Source organism: Spermophilus citellus (genome assembly GCF_964194105.1).
Source record: "Spermophilus citellus genome assembly, chromosome: 18".
In the NCBI taxonomy this organism is placed as follows: Eukaryota; Metazoa; Chordata; class Mammalia; order Rodentia; family Sciuridae; genus Spermophilus; species Spermophilus citellus.
The window spans coordinates 11,932,892-11,956,480 of record NC_138200.1 but is presented as its reverse complement, the minus strand read 5'-3'; the positions used below and the strand labels follow the sequence as shown (position 1 = coordinate 11,956,480).

The 23,589-nt window shown below is 47.0% G+C and overlaps 2 protein-coding genes and 1 long non-coding RNA gene across 4 annotated transcripts; 2 read left to right on the top strand and 1 right to left on the bottom strand.

The window, feature by feature from the left end:
- Positions 1-69: 69 nt before the first annotated feature.
- On the top strand, positions 70-21,058 carry LOC308637669. Its single transcript, XR_014019655.1, has 3 exons — positions 70-992; positions 1,768-1,845; positions 20,780-21,058. It is a non-coding gene; the product is annotated as an uncharacterized lncRNA (long non-coding RNA).
- Positions 7,564-17,065, bottom strand: DMRTC2 (DMRT like family C2; the record flags this gene model as incomplete). 2 transcript variants are annotated; one of them, XM_081274299.1, is made up of 9 exons in its annotated part: positions 7,564-7,676; positions 8,584-8,758; positions 8,908-8,968; positions 9,800-9,926; positions 10,023-10,206; positions 10,463-10,539; positions 10,793-10,950; positions 11,032-11,259; positions 17,040-17,065. In XM_081274299.1, the coding sequence occupies 9 exons, from the start codon at positions 17,063-17,065 to the stop codon at positions 7,564-7,566; spliced, it is 1,149 nt and encodes a 382-aa protein (XP_081130425.1). The 2 variants fall into 2 exon arrangements, with proteins under 2 accessions (XP_081130425.1, XP_081130426.1); XM_081274300.1 differs by lacking the exon at positions 17,040-17,065 and having other exon boundaries at positions 10,023-10,203; positions 11,032-11,255.
- LYPD4 (LY6/PLAUR domain containing 4) lies at positions 16,132-19,235 on the top strand (the record flags this gene model as incomplete). Its single annotated transcript, XM_081274301.1, has 5 exons — positions 16,132-16,198; positions 16,371-16,514; positions 16,969-17,295; positions 17,537-17,732; positions 18,923-19,235. The coding sequence occupies 5 exons, from the start codon at positions 16,132-16,134 to the stop codon at positions 19,038-19,040; spliced, it is 852 nt and encodes a 283-aa protein (XP_081130427.1). The 3' UTR covers positions 19,041-19,235.
- Positions 21,059-23,589: the final 2,531 nt, after the last annotated feature.

Below are 23,589 nucleotides of genomic sequence, written 5' to 3'. Positions count from 1 at the left end.
CGCCTGTCTCAGGGCAAACGTGCCTTCATCTTCGCCCAGATGGGAGGGTGTATGGTGAGGGATGAGGAGCAACTGGAAATGCTGCTGGGGGGCGGGCGTGGGGGGTCAGTGTTTCCTTCCAGCCTTTCCTTTTTTCGGAGAGGAGCGTTAAAGAAGAGGGAACTCCCGTCTGGAGCTGGGGGAACCTGGCTTTGTTGGCGTTGTAGTGGCCGGCAGGAGTAGCGGTACAAGATACTGAGGGCGGAAGCACGGGGGAAGTTGAGTGGGCAGGAAAGAAGACCTGGCCTCAATGGACGACCCTTTTTCCGGGTGGAAGTGACTTTTCCATGGCCGGAAGTGAAAGTAGTAAGGGCGGAACTGCGACAAGAAAACTAGGGGAAGGGCAAGAAAGAAATGAGGCCACTGCCTTTACTCCTTCCATCACCAGTACTCGCGAGAGCAGGAGCTGGAAGCTTCACGCTTCTTAGGGCGGAAATTGCTTCAACTCCTCCTTGGTGACCAGAGTGGGAATGGAGGCGGGGAGTTAAGGGCAGGGACAAAGAGGCAGAAGCGGGACCTTCGGAGAAGTTAGTTAGGTCTTCCTCCTAGTGCTGGAATCATTGCTCTATCCTTAGGCTCACTTGCCCCCTTTCTCGCCCCGCTCGCTGACTTGTGTAATTAGGCAGAGCGCATGCCTCCCCACCCCACCACGCCCTGCGCCCCTGGGCTTGGTTCTCACTACTGTGACACACACCCCAAGGTCCCAATCTTTTACCTACTTTAAGTGACTGTTCTGGCACGTGGTATGCCACATATTCCAGCAACAAATAATTTGAGTGCTTACTCTGTGCCAGGTACAAGTAAACATTTGGACATTTTTCTTGTGGCTTGTCCTGTAGTAGTACATGCATGATCTCACATGATCTTTTTTATGAGGCCCAACCACCAGAGAACGTGAAGGGTAATTGTGGTCCAATAAAATTATGTTAGCTTACTGCAAAAAAGAAACACATGTATGTAGCCATTTTCTTATATTCAAAAGACAATTTAAAATGTCAATTTAAAAATATAAAAATTTCTCAAGTTGAGATACATACTGTATGCAAAAATGTCTGTTATTTATAAGCCGTTATACTAGTATCTATTAAAAAAGAAAAATCTTGGGCCTGGGAGAGTACCTTGGTGGTAGAGTGCTCGCGTAGCAGGTAGGAAGCTTTCTTTGGGTTTGATCCCCAGGACTGAAAAAAAAAATTAACTATGTTTCTAGCATGATAAGATCATGCATTTACTTATGCATTTAAATCTGGGTTTTACATGCTGTTGAAACCCATTTTTCACACTTTGAAAACACAAGAATATTTTTAGTATCTTGGCTTTTTTCGTCCCAGAAAAAAAATATGTCCTTGAATATGTATTGTCATGTATGTTTAACTGGAAACTTCCATTTACTTGGATAATTTGTTCACTTTTTATACATTTCTAATACCAGTTCTACATCATTTAAGCTTAATTCATTGTGGCCAATTCATGGAATCATTCTGTATATTTCTTTTTAAAAAAGAGATCTCCAAAGTTAATGTGGAGTACCATACAGTACAAGAATGGCGTTAGTATAGGAATTTGGGAAGGGTGAAGCTTAGGTAAAATTTATGGTAAACAGAGTTTTGATGAATTTAGGTACAGTGGGCCCTATGTAATTGTTAGCATCTTGTCTGGTGGAGAAGCAGACTCACAGTGCTGATTCTGTGAAAATAAAGAGTTAGGATAAATGTGCATTGTTGTCTCTAGGAATCCTTTCTCTGAAGTTCTCATCTGGGTTGGAAACCATGACTGCATCTCTGTATCAGAGTGACTTAGACCTTCCAGGTAAGCATGAGCTGCCCATTCTCGTTATTGCTATGCTTTTAAAGAGCTGACTTTCTTATAGTCTATGATTTCAGAGATCATGGCTTCTCAGCACTGTGTCCTTAGTGTTAATTTTTATACCTGTTAGATTTTACAGATACATAATAAATAACCTTGCTTGGTGGTTATACAGTAGGCAAGTGAGATTTAGTCCAGTCACTTACACAGCCAGGCATGATGGCACAGGCCTGTAATCCCATCCCAGGAATCAGGAGGCTGTTAAGAGGATCCTAAGTTCAAGGCCAGCCTCAGCAATTTAGTGAGGGCCCAAGCAACTTAGAGAGACCCTATTTCAAAATTAAAAAGGGCTGGGGATTTGGCTCAGTGGTATAGTACCTGCTTAACATATATTAGGATCTTAGTATGATCCACAGCCCTCCCCCCCAAAAAAAATAGATTTGAGGCTGTGATACATATAGACAATGGAATATTATTACTACTAAAAATAAATCAGCTATTAAGCTATGAAAAGACAGAAAGCCAGGCATGTTGGCACATGCTTGGAATCCCAGCAACTCAAGAGCAAGAAGCAATTTAGCAAGCCAGCCTCAGCAACTTTGTGAGACCCTGTCTTGAAATAAAAAGTAAAAAGAGCTAAGAATGTTGCTCAATGGTTAAGCATCCCTAGATTCAATAACCAGTGCCCCAGTCCCCAACCCTCCCCCCGAAAAAAAGACAGGACTCTAGAGAAAACTTTAATATGTATAATTTGATCAATCTGAAAAAGCCACATACTATATGATTTCACCTATATAGCAGCCTGGAAAAAGGCAAAACTTCAGGGAGCTAACAAGATTAATGGTTGTCAAGGTTTTGTTGGGGGGCGGGATGAATAGATGTTTCTCAGAGGAGGTTTAGGGTAGTGAAATTATTCTCTTTGATATTATAATAATAGACATATGTTGTTATGTTAGTCAGAACCCAAAAAAATGCATACCACCAAGTGTGAACCCTAATGTAAGCTGTGGACATTGGGTGAGTTGTGTTAATGTAGACTCATCAGTTGTAAAAAAATGTATCACTTTGGTGTAGGGTGTTGATAGAGATGGAAACAGTGGAGACTGTGTATGTAGGAAGAGAGTGGTGTATGTAAACACCACTTTCTTTCTTTCTTTTTTTTTAAGAGAGAGAGAGAGAGAGAAGAGAGAATTTTTAAAATATTTATTATTTAGTTTTCGGCGGACACAACATCTTTGTTTGTATGTGGTGCTGAGGATCGAACCCAGGCTGCACGCATGCCGAGCGCGCTACCGCCTGAGCCACATCCCCAGCCCTGTAAACACCACTTTCTACTTCATTTTGCTGTGAATCCAAAACTGCTCTAAAAAATAAACTACATTAAAAGAATGACTTGAGGGCAGGAAAAACAATTCCTAAGGTATTGGAAGCACCTTTTTTACCCATATATTCTGAAATCTCACAAAGAGGTACTGAAAACAGGCCTTGGCCTCTGGATTGTTTTAAATTTTTTTTTTTTTTGTCATGCTGGGGGTGGAACCCAGGACCTTGTTGGTACTAGAACACTCTGGCATTGAGTTACACCCCAGCCTTAGGTGCTGTCCTCTGAGAATAGTTATTCTGGGCATAGAGATGGACACAGATGGACACAGGCATAGTTTAAGATAATCAGGTCTGTTAAATAGGGGGCAAGGGCCCCTAAGGAACATAAGGACTCTGACTAATGGGTTCAATAGAGATGAAAAGGATAATCTTGCTTTAGGGAAGAGCTTAGGATTTTCCTGAGTCTATGCAGGACATGAGTTTTAAGGCTGTGTACATGTGAACATTTGTCATGAGCTGCAAAGCCAACTACATAAGGGCGTCATGGGTACAGAATGAGCCTACATGTTATAGTTTAGATGTGGTGTCCCCCAAAAGCTCATGTGTGAAACAATGCAAGATTTGGAGGAGAAATGATTGGGTTATAGACTTAACCCAATCTGTGAATTAATTCCTAATGGATTAAGTGGTAACTGGAATGTGGGTGTTGTTGCTGGAGGAAGTGGTTCATTGGGGGTGTGGCCATGGGGTATATTATATATTTTGTATCTGGAGAGTGGAGTTTTTCTCTCTGCTTCCTGATCACCACGTGAGCTACTTCCCTCCACTACACTCTTCAACCATGATGTGGTGCCTCACTTTGAGCCCCGAGGAATGGAGCTGCCCTTTTGTGGACTAAGACCTCTGAAACCGTGAGCCTCTAAATAAACCTTTCCTACTTTACAGTTGTTCTGGTTGGGGCTTTCAGTCACACCAGTGAAAAAGCTGACTAAAACACTACATGAACCAGGAACGAGGGTCTGAGGATAACCTAGACAGGATAGGTGGTGTGATATCATGGCTACCTTGGACTAGAAATGTGGTCAGGAATGGACGAAGTTGGAGTAGGGCTGAAGTGAAGGAAGCATGAATTCTCAAATGGCAGAATTGTGAACTGTGCTCCTGAAATAAAACCTGGGTATAGCCCAGCATGGTGGCCCTTACCCATAATCCCAGTTACTTGGGAGGCTGAGATGAAAGGATCACGAGTGCTTGCCTATATGCTTGATGCCCTGGGTTCACTGCAGAGTACTGCAAAACAAAATTAGCTTGGCATGGTTTCACATGCCTGTAACTCCAACGACTGGGGAGGCAGAAGCGGGAGGACTGCAAGTTCCAGGCCAGCCTCTGTAATTTATCAAGACCCTATCTCAAAGTAAAAGATGAAAAGGGCTGGGGATGCACAAAGTGTAGTGGTTCATTCCTATAATCCCAGCTACTTGGGAGGCTGAGGCAGGAGAATCTCAAGTTCAAGGCCAGCCTCAACAAGTTAGCAAGGCCCTAAGCAACTTGGTGAGACCTGTCTTAAAAAAATAATCTTAAAAAAAGGTTTGGGGGGCCCTGGGGATTTAGCTAAGTGATAGAGCACCTTTGTATTGAGTTTCCAGTACTGCAAAATGAAAACAAACAAACATATATGGTTCTGGGGAAGGGTCTTGTGAGGAAAGAAAGGAGTGTAATGGTGCTTCATATTTGAAATCATTGGTTATTTCTAGAGTATTGAGAGAGCATGTGAAGGGGAGAGACTTACTCAGTACTCCAGTGGACCATGGCAACACCATTCCCAACTTTGCAGTGGCAAGTGGGAAAGAGGGTTGTATAGGAAAAACAGTGCTCACAGTCCACTGGCTAAAATCTCGGAGGCTGGTTTCCTCAACTGTGGATGAAGAGTGCTGTACTCAAAGAGGTAGCAATGTGGAAGCATGAACAATTTTTAAAAAAAATATTTATTTTTTATTTGTAATTGGACACAATACCTTTATTTTATTTATTTATTTTTATGTGGTGCTGAGGATCGAACCCAGGACCTCACATGTGCTAGGTGAGTGCTCTGCCACTGAGCCACAACCCCAGCCTGCATGAACAATCCTTAAATTTACCCCATTCCTAAGGCTGACCTCTTTTAGGAGATCTGCCCGACTCCTCCAGGCACCAATGAGAGGTACTAATGATTTGGAAAAATACTAGCATTGATGGGGAGGTGGGCTCCAGGGAAATGAGAGGTCCCTTCTCATGCCATCCTTTTCCCAAAATTATACTCTCATTTTCTTCCCAACTGAGTGACCCTGGCATACTGGGGACTCTTGGTCAGCCCTGAGTAGCAAAGTCTTAGCATAGTCTGAGTAACAGTGATTCCCTGCTTTGTGACATCTGTCACTGGGAAAGCATGGCACAGCAAGGCTTAGGTAGGTCTATTAAAGGGCAATCATATATCTAAGTTATAACTAGGGAGTAAAGAAAGATGTCAAGTGGACTTCAGTTCTTTTGATATCTTGCAAGGTCTCCTGAGAAGTGTTACAGGTTTGTCACTCTATAATCTGTTAGGGGCCACCTTTGTAAGGCCCCAAATAAGAACAAGCTGTAATTGGATATCATCACCACCAATGAATAAAAAGAGTAAAAAGGGGCATAGGTAACATCAGGAAAAACAGTCAGTGACCAGGCATGTCCTTTGAGCTTTCTGTCTGCCCCTTCTAAGGGTGGGTATGGATAGGGTCTCCAGGTCTGCATATCTTTAGAATAAGTTTGGAACATCTCAAGGAGACTCAACAGCAGAAGACTAAGAAACAAATGTAGGTAAGCTCTTATTAATGATAGCTTGAGAAGAAAAAGCAAGACATTTTTGAAAAACTTTGATTCATGTCTATCCCCTGGAGATAAGACTCTGTGCTTTATAAAAATTATCTATTTATTCATTTGAGGACTGGCAAGGAGAAGGAATCCTCCCGAGTATTGCTTAGAAAATTTCCCTAAAATTTCAAGCAAGTCACTTTACTTCTTTTAGCCTCTTCCTTTATTAATAAAATGGAAGTAATTCACAACTTACTGAGTTACTGTTAGGATATACGTGTATCAAATATAGTGAATACTTAATAAATGGTAATGATTGTTTGGAAGAATTCTTCCAAACTTAGACACAGAAACCTCCCTAGTTCAGGAAAAACTCTTTTTGATAAAGACTAACTTGGTGCTTCCTGTCCTGATTGGCCTCAGTTTCTCCATCTGGAAAATATTATCTTAGTTTAGCATCAAATTGACATTCCATTGACCAAAGCCGGCCTTTGGGTATGTTTTATTTGGCCCACATAAGATATAAAGAAGAAAAATGTGCCAACATTAAAAAAATTAAGATGTTGAACATAAACAAAAGTTTCTCAATTTTATTTGAAAAATCAGAAGATGTGGCAACTCTGAGCCCATGTTTCTGCCTGGCAACAATCCACTAGGGCCAAAAATGTCTGCCCCTTTAGGTAAGGCATGTATTTTCAGTTTGCCAGTCCTTACCTCCCCCTTTTAACTCGTTTATATGGTCTGCTCAGTCCTATAGGTATTTCAATTTGTGGCCCTCTGGATAGCAGGAAACTGTTATATGGTCATAATAAGAATTCCAAGTTTGTGCTTATTTGTGGTATTTAAAAAAAATATTTTTTTAGTTGCCAGTGGACCTTTATTTATATGTGATGCTGAGAATCAAACCCAGGGCCTCACACATGCTAGGCAAGCACTCTACCACTGAGCCACCACCTCAGTCCTTATTTGTGGTATTTTTTCGTGGTACTGGGGATATATCCAGAGCCTCAAGCATGCAAGGCTCAGTCCTTGTAGTAAATCTTAAATAACTGATTTTCATTATGAGAGGTGAATTGAACAAGTCCTTTCTGTCAGTCAGGATAGACAAGGTTAGGCTATAGTAACAGATAATCCCCAAATCTCAGTACTTAAAACAACAAATGTTTATTTTTTGCTTATTCACACAAACCTAGACACATAATGAAAGTACTCTCCTGTTTTCAAATGCATGGAGCAGACATGAGTGCATAGGTATATATAGAACATGAACTCATGCAGAAAAGTATTTAGATACTGGTCAGCTTAAACTGCACAACTTTTGTTTCTTGGATATTTAAAAAGATCCTAAGACCCAAGGAAGGGTATGAAAATATCCATCTTTGGCCAAGGAAATGCCCACACTATAAAAGGAACTGAAAGCTAACAAAGCACCTGAAAGCTTAAAAAAAAATCCTGAAGCTTGTACTATATTAAATTCCATGCAAAAATCTGTAAGTAAAATACCAAATATGCAGTGCCTGTGGGCTATTGGTTTCCTGCCCCAGTGAGGCAGCCTCCACCTCTGGGCTTTTAACTCAGAAGGGAGATGGACCCCAGGCGCCCAATATGCAGAGATACTGAAGGAGCTGGGCTGGGTCGGAGAGAGGGGCCGACAGGTTGGAATCCTCTTCCTCCAGCAGGAGCTACAGGCAGGAAAAGGTAGAACCTGATCATATCCGTTTCCCCTCCCAGCAGATCTCTGTTTACCCCATCTGCTCCATCTCACCCTTGTTCACCTGCTAACTGCACAGACCTCCTTTTGCTGATTTCCTCACCTCCAATCTTGCCTTCTCTAGCCCCTCCATTAAAGCTAACATATTTTTCTTTCTTAAGCTCAGGCTCTCTGAATATATCTTGCCAAGTTTAGAAACATTTCTTGGCTTCCCTTTGTGCACAGTTGTTTGTGTAAACTCTTAAACCCAGCATGCCGTATCTCCACAATCAGAAGCCTATCTGACTGCATCTCTCCCTATTGCAGCAATTCCTCTAAGCCAATCCACTATTGGAACAGAAAGGCTCTCAGCCTTCCCTCTCTGTCCACAAATTGAAACTGAGTGTTTCTCACTCCTTAAGAGTTCTATGGTCTCACCACTGAGCCTTGCGAAAGCATCCAAATTCCCTAAGCAGGAAGGAAACCCCTGGAAGGTAGTTATCACCTCTTCCCAGGTCAGACCCTGGTTACTTCTTCATTCCCTTTTCAGACTTCAGCAAGCAGCTAGGGTCTGGAGAGAGAACCTTGGGGCTGGAGTCAGGAGACATGCTTCCACACTGTCTGGCTATATGGCATTGGAAAAATCTCCACCGCTCTAATTTTCCTTGACATTGGAATACTAGATGATTATTGTTGAGCACAAAACTGGTAAATGTGATTCACTGAATAAGCTTCAACTAAAAATCCCAGAGGCCAGGCTGAGGAACTTGGGACCTGGATCTGAGGACATTCAACTTGTTAACCCCTTCCCTCATCTCCATCCCTGATCTCTGCTTGCTCTAGTGACCTCCATTTAGTGCCATTCTTATTCCATCCTCCCCTTTCAGGAAGCAGGTTACCTGGTGGGCCACAGGGGTGGAGCAGGGAGATCCAGGCAGGGTTGGGGGGGACAGAAGGGGTCAGGCGGGGAGCCTGGGATGAATCTTTCAGACCCACAAGGGCCTCAGCTGCCTCCCGCTGCAACTGCCGCTCTGAGGGGGCAGATGTCCAGGCCAGGCGAGAGGCTCCAGGGGCCTGCAAAGGAAAGGGAAAGAAGCAGACTGGGAATCCCCACTTCTGCCCACCCTGCAGGTGTTCCTCTGCCCCTGGTTCTTTTACAGTTCCTTGCTTTTTCCTTCCCTAGGCTCAACCTCCTCCCTTGGATGCCACTTCTTTCCCAGGACCTGTGGCTGTAGCAGAAGAGAGTCTGGGGTGCCACAGGACTGGAGTATTAGAGTTGAGCATCTAGAAACAAGGAGAGATGCCGGGTCATATCAGTCACATAAACAGACATATATACATTTTGATCTGGGAAGCTGAGAGGCTGCTGGGCCACTGGACTTTGTGGGCCTGGTTAAATCCTGTTCACTGTCTTAGCCTCCTTTGTTTTCCATAAAATGAAAATTCCTGTCAGTTTTTCCTGACCAGATTATAGGATATCATTGGTGTCAGTTTTAAAAAATAGACAAAATACATAGAGGGACTGAGATTATGTCCCTGCCCTACCAGATTCTGGTTTCTCTCCCCCAGTTCCCCTATCCCACCTTCAAGAAGCTTTCTCTAATGACCTCTGGCCTCTTTCCTTGGCCTCTAAGGTTCTTGTCATAGTGGCCTTCCATTTTGCAGGCAATCCTAATCATCTTATCTGTTTAAGAAGATTTCATAGCTACTATTTGTTCAAGGTTTGGGGACCTGGGCTAGGTATATTACATACATTATTGTTAATTATTATGACAACTGAAAGTAATAGCATATCTTATTTGCCAATAGAAAAACAGGCTCAGAAAAATATAGATATTTATTCAAAGGTTCACAGCTAAGAAATACTAGAGTTAGGAGAACTCTGCCTCACCTATTAGCCTGAGACCTTTCTTTTTTTTTTAATATTTTTTAGTTGTCAATGGACCTTTATTTTATTTATTGATACGTGGTGCTGAGAATCGAACCCAGTGCCTCACACATGCTAGGCAAGCTCTCTGCTACTGAGCCCCAGCCCCAGCCCGAGACCTTTCCTTTTTTATCATCCATCACAGAGTCAGGTTCAGAATAAATATACATCCTTCTTTCTCTACTCACGTGTGGGGCAGGCTAGGGGGCCCTTGGGGCTCTCCAGAAAGAGGAGCTGTCAGTACTGAGCGAGATCCTGGGAAGGTTGGGAGGGACCCGTGGGTGGGCAGCCGGAGGGAGGTGCCAGGGTCAAAGCCTAAAGTGGGTAAGAAAATGCAGAGCTCTTCCTTTTCTGATAGTGGCAAACTGGCACACAAGTATCTGTTGAATGAATGTTGAACTATCTTCCTACCAGGGAAGGGATGTAGAGGGACAGCAGGTTCTTGGCATAGCAAGCGGCATACCACTGGAGGTGGCATGGAGAGGCCTGGAGGCAGCCAGTGCCCTGGTCCCCAAGGGCCAGGAGGCACTGGAGTCCAGGGTAAAGGTAAGGCTTCTGGGGGACGGCTGAGCAGCAGAGGCCCACAGGAGTTTTCCTGCAAGGGCAGAGGGCATAGGTTAGAGTTAGGTACAAGGCTAGAGAAGGAATGGGTATATTCTGGGATGGTTGTAGGACCCCTAAATGATGGGGGGGCAGTTAAAAGTCCAGGACTGTCATTTTGCCCACAAAAGTGACTTGCCCTTGATTACACAGTAAGTAGGGGCTAGTATCAGGTGTTGAGGGCACAGAGGAAGAGGTCTCTGCAGGACTTAGGCTGGGAGCTACTCTCTCAGGGCACAGGCTTTCCTTACCTTCCCAGGAGGTGTCAGTGCCAGTGGGACTGCCCCATGGGGGCTCTGAGGCTGGGGTGCTATGTTCTCCTTTCCAGCTGTGAGGGACCAGAGAGCTCTAGTAAGTCTTTTCTTTTGACCTCTGTTTTATCCCAGCCTCATCTGAGTTCATATGTCCCTCTGACCATGTTCTATCTGCAGATCTCACTGTATCCTCACAACATTTGATCACATTTTATAGTTGGGGTGACTTTGCCCAGGGTCAAATATCAATTCAGTGGCAGGACTCTCTTCTCCACTTATGCTTTCTATATCCAGATCCCTGTCCCATTCCCAGTCAGAGACACTCACAGGGGACCCCTGGTCGAGTGGCTCCTTTCTTGACACGGGTGGGAGCTTTGAGAGGGGCTGTTCCTCTCCTCATCAGTCCCTGAGCCAGATGCCTCTTTAGCTGTGCCTCTTGCTGCCTGCGCAAGGCAACCTGGGCAGCCATGACCCTTCGGCGCTCCCTAAAGTGTATGTGGGTGTGCAAGTCAAAAGTCAGCCACCCTTTAGAGGAAGCCCATCCTCTTCCCCTCCCTTATACTCACAGGATAAGGACACATTTGTGACACTCGCAAGCCTGAAAGAGGCAGAGGCGCTTGTGGCCCTTGAGGTGGGCAGTGACACCATGGTTGCGGCAGCGGGCACAGGTTGGAGAGCGACTGACAGCTCTTCTGGGGATAAGCTCTGTGCTCTGGGGGGCTCTGATCTCACCTCCCAGGACAGAGTCAGCAGGGCAGTGGTGTACAGCAGGTGTTTCACTGGGTTCCATGGATCTAGGGGCAGGAGTGGCAGTTCAGGATGGGCATGTGGTCCCTCCCCTAAGTAACCCTAACCTAACCTTTCTGCCTTGAAGAGGCCACACCATGAGTCTCCAGCCTGACCACTCTGGACTCAGCTTTCACCTCATGACCTTTCTCATGGATCTTCCTAAGAACCCCCTGCCCTGGCCTTTGCAGACATCATTATCTTGCTCATCTGCACACTTTCCCATGACAGAACTCAGTCTGAGGCATATACATGTCCTCCCAGGATCCCCCTCAATGGTATCTGCACCCCCTTTCTACAAACATCCGTTCCACCCAAGAATTCTTCCTGGCATCATTTTCAACAGTTGTCATCCTATGGCTTGCATTTATCTAATCTCTAAAAATATTTTTATGCCCTCCTCAATTCTTAGTCCCACCATACCCACAAATCAGAATTCAGTCTGCCCTTCACACTCCTCCAGTCCGATTTTGTTCTACATTATTCTAATGAATTCCTTGCCCTTCTTTCCTTTTCTTTTTGAGCAGTGCTAGGGGATAGAACCCATGGCCTCATGGATGGTAGGGAAGTCCTCTACCACTAAGCCACATTCCCACCCTGCTCCTTGCCCTACTTTCAATAGTTATTTTAATTCACGCATTCCTTCACTGGACAGGTTACTGAGTTCCAGCCACGTGCGAGGCCCTGATCAACACCAAAATTCTTCAACTGATGGCGTCAATTTCTCCACTGCATCTAGAAGGCATCCAGGCTTTCAGGCGAACCTGTGCAGTCGTGGCTGCACCCAGTGCTTATGCCCCTGTACCCACTAATAACAATTAATCTCATGCATTCTCCCCTCCTTACGCAACCATTTCTCTCATGCAACCCCCTCCAGCAGCCATCCCCCCAAACACTGGACTTGTGGCTCCGCCCCGCTCCAGCGTCCCTGGGAGGGGGCAGGGCACGAGAACGCGCCCAGGGGCCCGCGGGGTGGGGGAAGGGAGAAGAGAGGCACGAGGAGCGCGAGGGGAAGGGCGAGAGGATGCCTGTGGGGAGATCCAGTGCCAAGTGAGAGGGAGCAGAAGGAACAGGGAGGGGAGGGGTCATGTTCGCGCCCCGGTCCGTGGTTACCACAGCCGCGAGAGCAGAGTCAGACTCAGACAGGAGGTGGCCAAGGGAAAGGACGAGAAAGTGGCTAGAGGAACTAGAGGAACGGCTGCGCTCGCGGTGGTTTTCCCGCCCCTTATCACAAGGGCCAATGAGCTTCAAGCACCGCCTACTGCTGTTCAGGCCGGTGGCCAATGTGCTTCGAGATCCGTACGTTGATGGCCCGCCCCTTCCCTCCTGCCCACTTCTCCGCGCCAGACCATCAGGCCAGCCAATAGCGCGTCGAGTTGAGTCTCGTGCCCCTTGCCCTTCCCCCCATGGCCTGCCTTCTTAGATTGTTCTTCCTCTTTTGGAGAAGGTGACCAATGGGGCGTCGAATACTGCCCCCCGACCGAGGTTGGCCCCCCCCAGCCCCCAGGAACGGTAGGCTCGGCCCCGCCCCCAGGCGTTGACCAGACTGTGGGCGCTTGCGCAGTCTCATTTCTGGCCTGCGCTCCGGGCTTTGCCTTCGCTGCTGATCCTCGCTGCGTGAACTCGCTTGTTCTTTTTCACTTCTCTTCCGGTTTCCCAACTCCGAATCTATGCTTTGCCTCTGATGCATTTCCCCAACCTGTGATTTCCCTGTTTCCTTCCAGGGTCTCACCTTCTCAAGTTGAACCCCTTGTCTCTCTGTCTGACCTTCTTTCTGCTTGTTCAACTTGCTGCTTTTTGGACCCATTTTCTTCTGGTTATTTATTCCCTGATAACCTGCGCCCCTTTCTTGCATTCTTTGCCTCCAGAGACTCGTCTTTTACTTTTTCTTCGAGGCCCTCTGCCCTCTGCGTGCCTCTAGGGATTTCAACTGTTCCCAGGACTCTTAATGGTTGCCTTCTCCTCGTCTCCCTAACACCCACTTCACACTTTCCCTCCCCATCCTCTTTGTATGATCCCTTTTCTCTGTCCATCCCACCCTGTCTCCTTTTCTTTCATTTACTGTATTGAGTGCCTCACTCCTCATTTCCTGCCTTTTTGCTGTGCTGTCCCTGCTGGTCCTTTGTCTACCTGCAGGGTTCCAGTCCATCAGGTTGCTTCTCCTCTCTGTAGATTTGTTTTTTCATAGGGGTAGCATCCCCTCTAACCACTCCATCCTTTGTTCTTTCTGGGTTTCATTTCAAGTCTGTTCTGATTGTGTCTCCACTTGTGCTTAGGTTGTTTTGTCCTGTCGTTTTGCCTCAAGGGCTGGTGTGTGCGATTTTCTCTAGATGGAATAACGTCTCTGTGTAAACCTTTATTAGCCTTCATTTCCCCTTCCCATGTCCCTTCTTTTCTGTGGACCTTAGCCTTTTTGCTGCAGTATTCTGGGCCACAAACCCTGTGGATCTGTGGCATTCCAGGCTTGAAAAGTGACCTCCAGCTGGACTGCTGTGCAGGAAGCCATATTAGATAAAATTGAAAGGTTGTTTGGGGTCAACTTGGGGGTGGTGAGGAGGGGGAAGGCTTGAATGCCAGCTAAACAACTTGAACTGGATCTAAATGGAGAAGGGAGAGGGAGAGAGGAACCAACATTTATAGAGTTCAGCATTTGCCTGTACTTTATATTAATAATCTTATTAATCTTCACAATGACCCTGTAAGATATATTATTAATACATTTTATTAATGAAAAAGCAGACTCAAGAGTTCAAATTGTGGAAGATCGTGTAGCTGGTAAGCAGCAGGATAAAGATTCCAGCTTTTGTCTCTCTTTGCGTGCAAGACCTATGAACTTCATACCCCATCCTACATTGTTTTAGTTATTTCCACTAATCCTTATTCCCTCTTTCATTCCCTAACCTTCCTATATGCAGTCCTTCTAAGGTGCTTAATGTGTATCTTTTGGTTTGTGTGGATTGTCCCAAAATTGTGTAGAGTTTTTTTGCACATTTTCAAATTTATGCCCATGATATTATTATTTACTACTTAAAATAATCACATCTGTACTTTTATGACCCATGCACATACACAAGTGTACATCTAATCAGTTGCTTCTAACTGCCATGATATTGTGTGGTGTATATCCCTTCATGTTGTGTGTTCAGTTGGTCTCAGGAAGGGATGTGCCTATTGCCTCTGCTTACCCATCACAATAATGCTTGCATCCTCAAAAACCCAAGCATGGAAATTTTTGTATCGAGGATATACCAGACATACATATTTATATACCTAATTTGATTAAATATTGTCAGACTTCCATCTGCAATTCTGTGTTGGGCCTGAGACCCTGATCAGAATTCTCAACTCCTCTGTTCCTCAGGATCTGGAAAAGAACCCTATCCACCATCCCACTAACCATCACATGAACAGCAGTGCACAAGGACCCCTTTATCCCCACATTCCTGCCAAAACTTGTCTGTTTCCAGCTTTCTGATTATAGTTAGTCCAAGAGATGTACAGTTTGAGATGGCTGCATTTCTCTGATTGTTGCTAGGTGTGTTTGTTAGCCTTTCTTGCTTGCTTGTCTGGGGACTGCCTCTACATATAATCGGTCCGTTTTCCTACAGGGTTGCTGTCTTTTTCTGGTTGATTTTCAGGAGGTCCTTGGCTATTCCTCCAGCCCCCTTTATTGGGGATTGAACCCAGGGCCGTAAGTGTGCTAGGCAAGTGCTGTATCACTGAGCTGCACTCCCAGTGCTGCGTTATGTATATTCTTATGCTAATTTTGGCATTCTCTATTACTTTAAAAGTTTATTCACTGCATCTGGGTTTTCAAATTTATCAATGTAGAGTTGTTAATGATACTTTTATTATTTATAAAACATCTGCTGTCACTTCCCATTTTTCATTCTTATTTTATTTGCATCTTTTCTCTTGAGCACATTTGCCAGATAATTATATTATTAATCTTTTCAAAGAATGAACATTAGGTTTTTTTTATAATAATGTGTGTTGTTGTTTACTGTTTCATTGATTTCTGCCATCCTTTTTATTTCTATTCTTATTTTGGGATTGTGTGCTTCATTTTTCCTTATACAACCTCTTGAGCTAATTCATGAACATATTTATTTTTCAATGTTTCTTTTTTCCTGATAAATTTATTTTAAAATATAGGTTTACTTGTAAATACTATTGTATCCTAAAATTTGGTATGTTGTTTAAAAAAAAAAACCCCAAATCTCTCAATTGTGAAATGATTATTGGCTCATAGAAAGTTGTAAAAATAATACATGAAGTACCTTGAACCCTTCCTCTAGTTTCCCCATGGGGACATGTTATATAACTATAGCATATGAGTGAGAAATAGAAATTGGTACAATACTCTTAACTAGTCTACAGATGTTATTGAGTTTTCAGTGGATTTGGCATGTACTCGTGTGTGGTATGCATTATAATATTATTCAGTCATAAATATTTTCTAGTTTCTTTATTGAGCCAAGTGGTGTGTAGTAGTCTTTTGACTGACTTCCACTCATAGGAATTGTGAGCATCCATTTGCTTTTCTGCTGTCATTGTGTCTGACTGGAGAACAGCCTGTGCAATAGTGGTCCTTCAGATCCGACCAAGGCTAGTGGGAGGACCTAAGTGGGAGAATTAGAGCTGTGCTTTGAGAAGCTGATGTGGTGGGAATGGGTTAGATTGGAGGGGAGACCATGGAAATGGGGAGCCTGTGTTCCTGAAGTCCTCAAGTAACTGATGCAGTCAACTTTCTGCTCCAGAAACAGTGACCCAGAAGTGGGTGAACAGAGAATTTAGGGACTTCCAAGAACTGAATTTGGAACCCACGCTGAAATTGGTTCCAGACTGACTTTTAGCATACAGGACCCAGACACAGGACCATGGGATCCCAGCATTTGAGACCTGTGCATCTGCTCTGCCTCCTAGGGGCCATCTCTTCTCTACCTTGTATGTCTTGGGGGGCTGAATGCTATTAAGACCTCAAAAGGGGGGAGGCTGGATTCATGTCACTTGGGGAAGGAGGGCTGGGTATCTAGGTCCAAGGCTGAATTCTTGGTTGGAACTCAGGGCCTGAGAAGATGATGTGGGGCAGATGCCTGGAAGTTCATTCTCTTTTTAGGGGCTGATACTCTTTTGTGCTATGAAGCAAGAGCCTCAGCATTCAGAGCTGTTACCTTCCATAACTGGAGGTGGCTTCTGATGAGGAGCATGGTGTGTAAGCTGAGAGAAGGCTGTGAGGAGACACTAGTGCTCATTGAGTCAGGTGAAGTGGGGTGGGTTTAATAATCTCCTTCTGCTCACTCTTCTACCCCTAGCTCCACTCCCAGCACTCAGGACTAGAGTTCCAGATATTGACGTCATTGTATGTTTGGGAATATGTCAGGATACTGGCAAGAGCAGTGATGGTCCCAGCTGTTTGTAGTGTGGGCTGATGAAGAGCATAAAATGGAGATGGGCGGATCTTGGAGGAGGGGGAAATATGGGGTAGAAAAAGGGATGGGACACAGGGAAGAGCAGAGGGACTCCTGTAGGGAGAAGGTTAAAGAGACCAAGATGGAGACCTCAGCATCTGAGCCTCATGCAGCTGCAGTGAGTGAACATGGGGAAGAAGCAAAGGTGTGGGGTGGGCAGAGAGGGCACAGATGATGAGGGAGAAGGGTGGACTTTGGGTGAGGCCAATGACACTGATCAGAACTCTCTAATCCTCTGCTCCTCAGGGACCAGAAGGGGAGTTGTGGGGTTTAAAGGCTGCACTTCAAGCTTATCTTACCATCAACAAGTCTCCTACCTTGTTTCACCTCCTGGAGTGTCCATTGCCTCCTATAGTCACGTTTGCCGGACCTTTCTCTGCAATAACCTCACCAACTTGCAGCCTTTTGTGAGGCTCAAGGCCAAATCTGCTAAGTCTACCTCAAGTTCTTCGAATACTTGCCCAACGTGTGTGGGCAGGCACAATGAGGAGTGTCTTCCAAATTTTGTCTCCTCTGAGACTTGTCCCTCTGTTGCCCATAGCTGTTTCAGTTCCACCTTCAAATTTCAGGCAGGTGAGAGGAGAGGAACTTTGTTTATCAAATGCTTGCTGTATGCCAGGTGCTGTTAATGACTTCAAACAAACCTCTGAGAGAGGCTGATAGGGTCTGAAGATGGGATTCTGGGTAGAGGGGACCAGTCACAAGAATTCCAAGGAGGAAGGGGTAAGGTGCCTGGTGTGTTAGTGGGAAAAGGAGGTGTCCTGGTTAATGGCTCTCTTGAAACGTCCCTGAATCTTCCCTTTCTTCCTTATAGGGACGCTCAATACCACCTTCCTCATCTTGGGCTGTGCTCGTAAATATCAGAATCTCTTATCAGATTTTCATCATATTGGAAGTATCAAAGTGACTGAGGTCCTCAACATCATACAGAAGTCCCAGACTGTTGGTGCGGGGCCCTCTAGTCAAGATCCTTCTTGGGGAATTCTCTTAGGCCTCCTGCTTGTCTTCAGGTACTGACCATCCAGCTGTATCAACGCCCAGACCCCTTTGATTAACCAAATAAAGTTGTGGAGTTACCCTTGTGCTTTGTCCTGTGGTCCATGAGAGTATGGAGATGTGGAAGGTATGAGGAGGGCCAGCTATGTCTAGGGAGTGGACAGATTGGCCTGATAAAATGGCAGTGTCGTGCCCAGTTGCCGGGGGAACATTTTTCTGGAATAAAGGGAAAATAAGGACATTCTTTGATGAAGAAAATTATTACTGTCTTTAAAAATAGCTAAAAGGCCAGGTTCAGTGGTATATGCCTGTAATTCTAGTGATTTAGGAGGCCAAGTTAGGAGGATGTCAAGTTTGAGGCCAGCCTGGGTGACTTAGTGAGACCCTGTCTCAAAAAAAAAAAAAAAAAAAACTGGGGACATAGCTCAGTGATAAAGAGCCCCTACCAGTTTCAATCCCTAAGTACCAAAATAAATAAATAAATACATAAAAAATAACAGAAGACTGAAAACTTCAGAAGGAAAAAGAACAAGAGAATGGGTAAAAATAGAATTAATCATAATGTACTGTCCTTTATCCATGAGTTTCTTTGATCATTGTATTATTGATGAAAAATTACAGAAATATCTAATACGGTGCTGAATACATGCAGTGGAAAAAAATTTAAGAATTGTTGAACATTTTCTCATTAATTTATAATAGCTTTGGGTTGGGGTTACAGCTCAGTGGTAAAGTGCTTGCTTAGAATGAGTGAGGTCCTGGGTTTGATTCTCAGCACCACATAAAAACAAATAAATGAAATAAAGGTTAAATTTTTAAAAAAATTATAATAGCTTTATTGAGCTATAACACACATGCCATAAAAGCCACCTATTTTAAGAGTCTGACTCAATAGTTTTAGGTATCCATAGAATTGTACACCACTACTAACATCCATTTTAAAAGTTTTATCAACTCCACAAGAAACTCTATATTCATTAGCAGTCACTCTCCCATTTCCCCCCAAATCCCATACTCCTAGAAAACCGCTAGTGTTTTCTGTCATATATATTTGCCTATTCTGGAAATATTAATCACGTATAATTGAATCATATTAATCACATTAATCATATAATCTAATATAATTGTGAGAGATTCTTGTGGTCCATCTGGTGGGTCCAGGTAGTCACAAGGTCCTTTCCTTGTAAGGGAGAGAGGGAAGCAGGACAGACAGAAGAAGCCAGAGGTGTGGGGCAGGAGCAGAGCAGAGAGCCTTCAAGGGCCACTTGCTTTCTTCAAAGATGGAGTTGGGCCCACAGGCCAGGGAAGCAGGCAGCAGCTAGAAGCTGGAAAAGGTGAGGAAACTTGACTCCCGTGGAGCCTCTAGAAGAATGCAGCTCATGGCCACCTTGGTATCTGCTGTTGGAGCCACTGTGTGGGAGCCAGTCTGTTGCAGCAGCACCAGGACACCAAGGCGAGAGCAGTCACCGTGTGTAATCCGATGCTGTGTTCATGCAGAGGAGCCTCACTAGAGCCGAGTCATGCTGGACACTCGAGGGTCTCTTCCTACTTCTCATCTCAGCACAGACAACTCTTAGGCATTAGGAGAGTGTCTCTGAGCTTTAGTACATTGACCTCTTAATATCCAGAAAAATGATGGCCTGATCCAAGTGAACCTACAGGAAAACGTCACCCTTCCCAGTCTTCAGGGAAGGAGTCAGAGCAGTGGCCCAAGTGTGTGGAAGAGGCTGCAGTGGACATTCTGGGCCCCAGGTCAGGGAGGAGACCCTCTGTCCCATCACCATGGAATCTGGAGAGCCCCATGTGGGGAGCCCTGAGCCTCTGCTCTGAGTGCTGGAGTGTGGAGAGGAGAGACCAGGCAGGGCAGAGTGGAAGGTGATGGGAGGGCAGGGCTGGAGCCTCGGGCAGTGCCTGAGGCCCTTGTTCAGGGCCTGAGTCTGGGTCTGGCCCTGTCCCCTGATTACTCTGACAGTCCCATGTCCCAGCAGAGGTGAAGATGTGCTGAGTACTGGCCTTTGAGTAGGAAAGAAATCAGTGGCCACAGCTAGTCACCTTGGGTCCCTGGAGTGTGAGGGCCATTGAGCGCTCTGCTGGCTGCAGGGCCTTGGGACCCTCCCCCTTCCCTGTGGACAGACCCGACCTTTGCCCTGGCTCCACCTCCCAGCTCCTGTCTCCCAGGAAGAGAAACCCTGAGGGAACAACTTAGAGACCAGATTCCCCTGCGGGACACAGGAGAGAGCTGACCTGGAACTTGAGGGGAGTGTCTGCCAAGAGACGTTCCCACAGGAACCAAAAGAGCGAAGGAGGGAAGGGGGTCTTTATTCAGCGCCTTTCCAGGTGACCCACAGGGCTCTTCCCTCTCCCTGGAGCCCCTGCTCCTGGGCACAGGCAGTCTGGTTCCGGCCATTCAGAGCCCAGGGCAGCCTGTCTGGGTCTCCAGAAACCCAGGGAACCCCACCTCCTCCAGGTGCCAGAGTCTCCCAGGGCTCAGGCGCCACCATCGAGGGTCTGGGGTTCTAGTGGGACCCTCCCTCAGCCCATATGCAGCATTGTCTGGTGGGAACTAAGAATCCACATGAGCTTGGCTATGGACCCACCAGTAGATGTCCACGTCAGGGTTTAGTAATTCCTGAAAAAAACAAGAGTCCTCTGACCCTGTGTCCTTCTGAGAACAGGGATCAGAGACTCCTAGGCCCTGGCCCCCCTGGGACTGCTCTATGCCTGCTCCTGGCTGGGCTCAGTGGCTCCTGTTCCCAGGCCCCTCCCTCCCTGCTCACCACCCCGATCCTGTTTTGGCTGCTGTTTCCTGGAAATCTCGGGAAGGTGTGGGGAGGGGGCAGCTCCTGGGTCCCCGCTGGACTGTGGGCCAGGATGTTCATCACCCACACTCACCTGGTAGATGGGAACAGCATCTCTGAGGCTAGGGACAAGGGCCTGGGCAGGGGAGGGAGAGTGGACATCAGTGTCAGTGAGGGACAATCATCAAGGCTGAGACTCCAGTGAGCAGGTGCTGGGTGGTACCTGGAACGTTCTGGTCTCTGACTGTCATGTTTCTTGTCAGGTCAGCAGCGGTGACTTAGAACAAAGCAGCCCGCGCAGGAAAGAAACATCAATCAGGCACCAATGGAAACGCCTGTCAATCAACAGAACCCCCTGGCCAATCCTGGATCTCAGCCAGCTCCCCTGACCAACTCCAGCGGGACAAGGGACCCTAAAAATCCCTTTTCCTGTCCCAAGCCCTTCCCTTCCTGCCGTGAGCCCGGTAAAATCCCAGTCCAGTGGAGCTCCCCTGCGGTTTCTCCTCAGCCCCTCCTCCTGTCCACTCTGTCGGTCTGATGGAGTTCCGCCCGGGAGTGAGTCTCAATAAAGCCTCGTTTGGAGGCCTTTTTAAATCTGCCTCCTTTGGTTGCTGCCCGCCTTGTCCGACCTTACATTTCTCACGACTAAAACACTCAAGGTCACTCCAGGTGACCTGGGCTGCATGAAATAATCACACAGAGACAGAGATACCTTTTTCTTTGGGTCCTGTGATGGCTCCTCTGACCTTAGGGGGTCCGTGGGAAGAGAGAGAGAGAGAGAGAGAGAGAGAGAGAGAGAGAGAGAGAGAGAGAGCGAAGAGCACGTGCTGACCCCTTTTATTGGGGAGAAGCCATTCAAATGAGGCAAGGGGTCAGGTTTCAGGGGTTGAGTCTAGCTTCCTGACCTCTGCTGTCAGCAGGTTGACTGACAGCTAGGAAGGCCATACCAAAGGCAGAGCAAGAGAAGGGGATACAAAAAGGGAGTTTCCATGGAACATTCTATCCCAAACAGGGCAAAGGGGTAGGATTACAAAAGAATAGGTGAGTGTTGCTCAACCCAGGGTTATGCCTACTCAGAAGACTGGCCTTGCTATCCAACTGGGGTGGGGGTTGGGGGGAGACCGAGTCATGAGTCACGGCACTACTGCATCAGAGTACAATGATCTTTAGATCCCAGTGGTGCATCAGGACTGGAAGGTGTGGTAACTCAATGCAGTTCCCCACGTCTGAAAGGACAGAGCTTACTTCCCTGTGTCTGCCTTAGTCCCTTCTTCTCAGGAGTTACCAGCTCTGGGTCCTGAGCACTGGCGTCCACTTCTGGACGGACACCCCAGTTTCTGTCCAGACTCTGCTCCCCCCATCATTAACCCAGGACCACTGACAGACGCTCCCAGCATCCACTCTGCACCTGGTAGCCTCTAGGACTCCCTTGAGACATATGGAGGAAAGCAGGGTGGGCTCAGGACACAGTTATGAGTGGCCAAGCCTCTGACCAGGGCCAGACTAAACTTGTTGGGGGTGAGATTGCCCCTGCCCTGAGCCTGCACAGCTGGATCTCCTGTATGGAGCCTTGTTGGGGGTCTTGCCAGGGAGGTGGAGCTGTCAGAAGGAGCTTGGCCTGGGGGCAGAGAATCAGCAGGAGGTGTGAGGAGGGCTGGGCCCCTGCTGCAGGAGGGGCTGAGGGTCCTCAGTTTTCAGAGTATCAGGGCAGACAACATGTCCTGGGAGAGACCATGTAGCCCTTTTAGTGGTCCAGGGAGTCAAGGAGCCTGAGAAGGTGACCAGATGCCACCGGTGTAGATTGGCTTGGCCAGGTGGGTCCCCAGTCTTGAGTGTTTGATGACAGGGCTCCTCGAAGCCCCAGGAAAAGAATCCGACCCTGGAGGAGTGGTTGAGTGCAAGAGTGGATACTGTAGGGGCAGGCCTAGGGGCTCCCAGCCACCTGTGGGCTGAAGGGGCAATGACCAGGTGTTGACCAGGTGTTGATGCTGGGGTGTGGTGGCCTCTGAGGCCAAGCTAGACACTGGCCCTAGGAAAGGTCAGGGTGCCTGGGCACCCGCGTCCCCTGACCACCTCCTTACAGACCCCAGGTCTTCCCTGTGGACATTTCCCTGCTCTCTGCCCTCCTAGATCTACACAGCACCTGGCCTCACCTGCAGATCTCCCTCTGGCCTGCCTCCTGCCCTCTAGAGAGGAAGCTCCAGGAGGCAGACTAGTCTGACCCTTGTTGTGGCCCAGGGCCTGGACCAGGCTCAGCCTCCTGTGGACAAGTTATGGTGGTCCTGTTCCTGAGAGTGGCCAAGCCACTGGCCAGAGCCAGACTAACCTTATCCTGGTCCAACATGAGAGGGGGTGTTTGTGCTGTGTTAGGATTGAAAGTGCCTCTACCTTGAGCCAGCACAGCTGGGTCCCCTGTATGGAGGGTTGTTGGGGGTCTTTCCAGGGAGGTGAAGCAGTGTCCCTGTCCTGAGCATGCAGGTGTCTGTGCCAATGTCTGAGGCTGGTGGCTGCAGACAGTGTCCACTGCTCAAGTTGCCTTTCTATGTGGAGAGTGGCCTTGACAGAGCTGTTAACACCAATTTTCAATATAATGGCCCCTGGTGATTCACTTGGAAAAGAGAACTCCTGAGCTTTCCATCCCCCTTCATCAGCTCCAGGTCACTGAGAGTTTCCTGTTGGTGAGCTTCTGTCTTCTGTGTTCTGTTCCCATCAGGTTCCCAGTGAAGCCCTGTGTCCCCTGTGAGGGTTGTGTCCTCCCCAGGGGGCACCAGCAGGACTGTGCTCCACCTCCTGCCCTCCTCAGGGAACTGTCCCCTCTTACCTGCCAGCAGGACCCCCTGCCAGTGGATGCCCCCTCTGCAGGGACAGGCTGAGGGGGGCTGCATGGTCCCTGCTGCTCTGTCCCCTCTGTGGAAAGAGCTTCACTGCAGACCCGCTGGGAAGCCGGAGGTCCAGGCCAGTCAGCCCTGCTGCCCTGCTCCTCTCTGAGCTCAGCCTCCTCCCAGGGCAGGAGCACTCTCCTGGGTCACAGGGCTGGGGGCAGGGTCTCTGTGGAGGAACCTCTCTGTCCCCT